This window comes from Epinephelus moara, chromosome 18 (genome assembly GCF_006386435.1).
Source record: "Epinephelus moara isolate mb chromosome 18, YSFRI_EMoa_1.0, whole genome shotgun sequence".
NCBI classification, from domain to species: Eukaryota; Metazoa; Chordata; class Actinopteri; order Perciformes; family Serranidae; genus Epinephelus; species Epinephelus moara.
The window spans coordinates 108,932-116,227 of NC_065523.1; the positions used below are offsets into that span (position 1 = coordinate 108,932).

General features: G+C 42.2%; 1 protein-coding gene across 5 annotated transcripts in view; it reads left to right on the forward strand.

The window, feature by feature from the left end:
• Window positions 1-7,296, forward strand: part of ap2a1 (adaptor related protein complex 2 subunit alpha 1) — a 96,573-nt gene that overhangs the window by 52,264 nt on the left and 37,013 nt on the right. For all 5 annotated transcript variants that reach the window (XM_050070241.1, XM_050070237.1, XM_050070238.1 and 2 more), the window contains exons 10-12: window positions 943-1,040; window positions 1,121-1,352; window positions 1,601-1,789. In XM_050070241.1, coding sequence (XP_049926198.1) covers window positions 943-1,040; window positions 1,121-1,352; window positions 1,601-1,789 — 519 coding nt within the window. The remainder of the gene's footprint in view (window positions 1-942; window positions 1,041-1,120; window positions 1,353-1,600; window positions 1,790-7,296) is intronic.

Sequence of the window (7,296 nt, forward strand, 5' to 3'; positions counted from 1 at the left end):
ATATATATATATATATAAATACTATAATATATATATATACATATATATATATATATAAATACTATAATATATATATATTATAGTCTTAAAAAAAAGTCTAAACGCTAACCGGCCCTACACTGTAGAAACCCTGGACAGGGAATGTCTTTGATTAAGTTGTTCCTTATTTAAATCAAAATTTTATTTAGACAAGTTCTTTTATAGCTGATTGGTCCAATGTTTGAGAACTTGTGATGTTTTTTTTGTTTAATAGAAAAGGCTTTGCAGAGAACACCTTTAATATTTTACACAATGCGTTATGGAAAAAAGGATTGTTTGGCTTTGGGCATTTTTATCATGAGCATCAAGCAATTCAATCAGATTCATTTGTCCCATGAAATTATATGAGGTACAGTTCCAGTTAGGGCTGGGTGATATAGATAAAATCAAACATTATTTTTGACAAAATTAATGTCCTCTTGGACTTAGGAATACACTGATTAGAATTTGGTGGTCAAAGGTTAAGGTCAACATAATTTAACTCAAGACTCAAGAATAACTCAAGAATTCATATGCTAATTATGACAACATTTCACAAAAATGTCTAAGGGGATAAAATAGTGAAGTGATGACATTTTATATCCAAAAGCTCAAAGGTCAGCATAACTGTGACATCATAATGTGCTGCAAAAAAAACCTTTTCTGGCCATTCTTCAACACCATAACTCAGGAACAGATGGGGAGACATTTGGTCAGATACTGAATTGGTGACACTCATCTTGGGTGTCCACCTTAAAACTGTGCTGATTGTATAGATCTTCTGTGTGTGAAGCTTCCATGTTTTCACAGACATTGATGTAAACTGTAAGAGATACTTGACTGTTTGGCAGAGGCATACAACCACAGGGAGGTAATTCTAGTTTGTAATTAGAAACCAGTAAGTTGAATCATTGTCTCTTCCAGGCCCTGCAGGCCCCTGCCTGCCATGAGAACATGGTGAAGGTTGGAGGCTACATTCTGGGAGAGTTTGGTAACCTCATTGCTGGTGACCCGCGCTCCAGGTATGTTGTTTTTTTGGCTGCTGAGGCTTTAAGTTAATTGTTGAAATGATAAATAGTAACTGCCCTGTCCTGTTGTCCAGTCCCCTGGTCCAGTTCAACCTTCTCCACTCCAAGTTCCATCTGTGCTCTGTGCCGACTCGTGCCCTGCTGCTGTCAGCATACATCAAGTTTATCAACCTGTTCCCAGAGACCAAGGCTACCATCCAAGAGGTGCTGCGCTGCGACAGCCAGATCCGCAATTCGGATGTGGAGTTGCAGCAGCGTGCTGTAGAGTATCTCAAGCTCTCGTCCATCGCTAGTACCGATGTTCTGGTTAGTTCAGATGACTTAACTCAACTAAGCTCAGGTCCAGAAATAAGAAAACAACATTTGCAAGGAGCACTGGTGGATATTGTTAATAAATGTTTGTTACTTTGTCACCAAAAATAGACACAGTCTAGAGCTCTGCCGTCATGTTTTTGCTGAACATGTTATCTGTCTACAGTGATGTGTATTTTTAGTCAAATTTTGGCAGCTTTTTCAGTCCACACCCCCAGCATGATTGTCTTCCCTTCCCTCAGGCCACTGTCCTGGAGGAGATGCCTCCCTTCCCAGAGAGGGAGTCGTCAATCCTGGCTAAGTTGAAGAAGAAGAAGGGGCCCGGTGCTGTGTCTGTGACAGAGCTGGAAGACAGCAAAAGGGAGGGCGGGGAGTTAAATGGAGGGGGCGACCGGGGGCCAGACACAGCAGCAATGGCTGCCTCCAATGCTGTAAGTAGACTCTAGGAGGGGCTTATTCCCAAATAAGCACAGTTCTATTTCATCCCTGCTGACCGCCAGAGGCGGTGCTTTAAGCACTGAATATTCCCCTTCGCGCATGCGCAGTTCGAGTATGTATACCAATAATGTCACCTGTGACCCCTGGATGATCCATAAGAGACTATATCTTCCGGTGACATCAGAGGATAATTTCCTTTTCATCTTCTCGCGCGCTGGTTGCCTTTGGAAGCATTGAACTGCATTTCAAGCTTATATTCTGTCGCTAGTACTTCCGTGGCCATTGTCGGTTGGAGTAGCGGACGTTCGCCCTCCAGGAGCTGCGACGGCATTCTTTCCCTCTTGAGAGGAGTTGTTTAACTACGTTTGATTCAGTGTGGAAGCGGTGCGTCTTTTTGCCGGTGTGTCACTTCCCTCTCCGGACAAGGTATGTAACTCCTAAGTTGTTTGCAAACTAATATTATATTACTTACTTTGTTAAAGACTTGTCGGTGAAAGTTGCATTCGCGCAACATCTTCCTGGCACTTGATGTTCACTTGAGTTAACGTTCTCTGTTTCTGGAGTTTTTTCTGCTGGAGGGTTGCGTTAGCGCTTCCCAGTTGCCAGCGTGTATAGCCTGATGTTTTTTTAGAGGTAGCATCTGCACTAAAGTTTATTTTGAGTTACAACTGGATTTGAGTTTGTAATCAACCTCTGTTGGTGAAGGCTGCGTGTGCGCTGCCTCCCCCCTAGCATATGGTCTCATTTTGTTACCTACAGCGTCAGGGCTCCGATTAGTTATCTGTTTTTCTTTTTAGTGGATAAGCTGACTCTGTTGGAGGAAAGCTTTTTTTTTTTTTGAATACTTTATTTATTCATTTTCAGATGTGCAAAACAGAACATCAAGGTAAATAACAACCCGTACTATTACCCTTTTCTTCCCACCCCTCTCCCCCAAAGCAGGCTAGGAAAAGAAGAAAAAAAAAAGAAGGAAAGTCTTTACTCTATAACGAAAAATCTTGTGGCCATCTGCGACTGCAATCACAATATACTTAAGAAATTACAAAGAAATAAACAGTCAGAACACTGAGGTGTCATGAGGGTCCTCGCCGCTGTGTGATGTGATCAAGAAATGGTTGCCATATCTGATGAAATCTATTAGATTTCCCTGATATCTTAAATCGAATTTTCTCCATATACAAGGTGCTTGAGAGCTCCGTGAGCCAGGCTTCAAAACTTGGAGGTATCTCTTTGTTCCAGACTTTAAGAATAATTTTCTTAGCAATGACCATCCCATACTGGATTGACAGAACCTTCCAGTCTCTAAGAGTCTCGAGCTGTTGAGACCAGCCAAGAATGCCTGTCTCTGAGTCTGGAGGAAGATCATATCATTAAACCTCAGAGTAAAAATGGAAAACCTCGCATCAAAATCTGTGGAGTTTAGTGCAGAACCAAAACATATGTGCCAGTGTGCCCTTGGACTGTTTGCATTTTACTCATAGTGGTGAAGAGGATGAAAAAAATGAATGCAGTTTAACACGTGAATAATGAAGTCTATGTATAACCTTATATTGAATTAGCTGGTGTCTTGAATTAATTGAACATGTGTGTATGCTACATAGACATTCACACCATGCATCTTCTGAGATGATGGTGCCTATTTCCCTCTCCCAGCACTCTCTCAGGTGTTGTGTACTTGGAGCAGTTTGAGCCGCAAACACATTTACAAACATAGACACTAGCCTTTTGGACTCAGGTTCCTTTGTTAGAAGAGAATAGACTTCGTCAGGGGAATTATAAATTTCAAAATTTGAAATGCTTACTCTAGCATAGTTCCTGACTTGTAAATACCTGAAAAAATGAGATGGTTGCAATTCAAATTTGTCTTCAAGTTGATCAAATGAGGAAAAAGCATTGTCAATATACAAGTCTTTCACAGTGACCAGGCCTTTCCCTTTCCAGACAGAGAAAACAGGATCCGATTAAGAAGGATGAAATGTATGATTGTGACAAATGGGGACAAAAATAAAAGTGTTTGTTAGTTTAAATGTTTTTTTAATTTGACACCACACCCTTAATGAGTTTTCTACTATAAATCCAATCCCTTTAAATGGTCCAGGGCTTCTCTGTTACCCCTTTTCCACCAAAGCTGGTGCTGAGCTGGTGCTGGTGCTGGTTCTCAGTTGGTTCAACTTGCGAACCAGCTGAGAACCAATTTGCTTTTCCACGGCTCGAGGTGGTTAGGGTGCCACGTCATTGCGTCACTGTATACGTCAGATACGTCGAACAACAACAACAACGACGGCGGATCACGTACTTGTGCAGCTGTTACTCCTGGCTCTACGAGGCTTCATCGGCATTCCAAACACGGCAGATACATCGTATTTGTGCTGCTTGACAAGATTCGTATGGACGGCAATTACGCTCCAGAAGACAGGTAATAACCTAACACGGTTTGTCTCTTACTAACACTGAATGTGAGATTGTTATGTTAGCCTTTGTTGTAAGCTAACGTTAGCTGGCAGAGCACAGCTAATTCACAACGCAAATGTGTATGTGTACTTATTTAGACAACTGAGGGCTTATTGTAGTTTCAGTTGGACAAAAGAGGATGCTTAGCTCTGTGAAATGAACTCTACTATTTGAAATGCATGTAAACAAACTATGAAAATACAAGTCAGTGATTTATGTTTAACCTCATTTTCTTAACCCATATGCCTCACTAAGAACATTCTTGGTTTGTCACTTAATTTTCTTGATAATTTTGGCTGTGTTCATATATGGCATCAATAGAACATAATAAACTCAATAGAATAATATATTACACTTCAAATGTGCTGTACATTTCCTCATACATTAAATGTACAGCACATTCGCATGCTATGAATGCAGATCTGCAAGACCCTGTATGTATCTGCACATACATATTTATGTACAGACACTCATGCGCATACACATTTATTTGAGGCATAAGGGTTAAATAGCATGATGGATATTCATTTTAGTATTGATCACTCTCCACTCAACATGCTTATTTACCTCTACATTTTTGTCCTACCCCATGCAGAGCTGGCTCATGAAGCCCTTTGCGGACACTGGCAGATTGACCCCTGAGCAACACACATATAACTACAGATTAAGCAGTGCACGGTCAGTTGTGGAAATGGCTTTTGGGAGATTGAAAGGACGGTGGAGGTGCCTCCTAAAAAGCTGCCATTCAAATGTTTGTTTTATTTAGTTCTGGTTGTGTATGATACACATGTTTTGGCTGCTACTCTCCATTGTTTTTGTTGTTTTGTTGCTGCTTACCTGACTACTTTTACCTGTGTTTGCTGGACTACTTTATGTCACCAATATTGTTTCATCCTTCAGTTCAATAAATTCATAGAAATGATTATGGCTGTCATGTTCTCATTTCCTTATAAACACAGTGACTGAAGACATCCATGAAAAGCATCTTCATAAATGGGTAACCTGTTGAGTTCTTGACTTGTTTTTACTAGCTTTACTTGAACTTATTACACAGTTAAATTGTACATCATTAAGTGAAAACATACTGAAGCAGACATGTCTCTTTAGAAAGGAATTTATTTAAATACAAAAAACAAGCTAATGATAAAAGTGACAAGTTTGCATTGAATGTGCAAAACTAAAACTTCCCATGAAACAGAACTGCTCATTTCTGGGCTTGGGGCTCCATCACAGATACCATGTGCCCCATCAGTCCAAGAAACACACTGGTGTCAGTCTCCAGCTTCTGCAGCAGGGCATCATTCAGGTCCTTGCTGTGCTGCAAGAACCTCTCGTCTGCCCTCTCCAGGTATTCCAGCAGCCCTGTGTTGCTGTCTCTCTTCCTCTTCCCTGTGTACAAGAATAGAAGAATCAGTTTGAAAGTTTTTTTTTAAAGTCATAAGTAGATAAACACAGGTTCAGCAGTACAGTGTAACAAACATGTCAGCTCAACAATCAGCACTAGTCTTACGACACAATATATAGACCTCACACCATATGGAAATGAGGATGTGGGTATAAAAGTAACAGTGGCAGTTGTGCATAGTATTGCTGATTGGACTATGTAGCTGCCCTGGTTCAATGACAGCAGTCATGGGTGGTAGGGGATTGTGTATGAATGATTGTTCATTTATCACAGCACATATTTATATTATCAAGTCATACTTTTAGGTATATCTCCATGTCTGCATAGTGTCTGGTGAGACAAACTACTGGATAAACAGCACAGCAACTCTTACCTGGTCTGGTGGCTTTGACCTGAGCTGCTGGATGGTGTTGGTGAGCTGCAGTGGAGTGGCGACGTTAGCTCCAAGTTAGCATCGTCTTGTTCGTTGGCAGATAACTCTGTAGACCACATGAAAAACAGCGCTTTAAACAGTGACTTGTCCACTACACATTATACAATGTTTAGCCAACTGAAAGTGGGGCTGGTAGCTGAGCCCATGGCTAAGTAACTTGCTAACGTTAGCTAATGTTAGCAAGGCTAACCTGTTGATCAGTTAACATTAAGCCAAGCAGACGTCACAAACAATAGCTGTGTCCCAATTTAGGGCCGCATCCTCCGAGGGACGCGGGCCCTAAACTGGGACACTGCTGTTATCTGAAGAAACTGGTAACACTAAACAACTATGTGCAAGGCGAAAAAGAACGCTTTCGTCCACCATCGCCTCCAGCATTGCAGTGGCTGAGTGGCTCAATAACCCCTCCCCCATCCCCATGATGTATGTGGTTCGTTCTTCTAGTCCAGCTAAGAACTGGTGACACTCTGGAACCGTTTTTTCTGGCCCAGAGACAGTTCTTTTGTCTGTCGAAACAGGAAAACCGGTTCCAAGTTAAGCACTGGCCCCGAACCAGCACTGCGAAAAATGCATTTTTTGTTACTGTAGAATGGGGCTGGTTTCCTGGCAGAGTAATGTGTATTTCAGGCAGAGACGATCTTTGGTCACGTAACGCCAGGGCCACACCGCCCGCGGAAACGCTGTGAATAGCCTCGAAGCGCCTCGAAGCGAAGCCAGTTTCCTTTCAGCGCCCATGTTCACCGATTGTGTCATCCACACCGGCCGCGGAGCTGCCCTGCAGTGATCGTTTCGGCGTCTGGTCTATTTTCTGCGCGAGCTGCGAGCGAGTGTGTCAAGCCAGGCAGTTACCCATGATGGAAAAACAGCCCCAAATGTGACGGAGACAACAGCTGGGAGCAGAACCGCTTGTCGACAGGCGTGGAGAAATGCGCGTCTGATGTGAACGGAAGTGCTCCGGCTCGGTGCGCTGCGATCGCTGTCCAAATGTACCTGAACAGCCGAGCACACAGGTATGTGTTGTGTCAGAGGAGAAACAAGCCATTCACATTTCTCTGTTTGTGGCAGGTAACCATCCACAAACTTCACCGCACTTTAGGGACTGTTCTTTACTAGACTCACAAGTCAGTCTTCAGACACTTTGCTTAACTAAAGACTGATGACTTTCTCCCTGATTTTGTGTTTAGATGGGCGGATACAATTTCAGAGTTTAA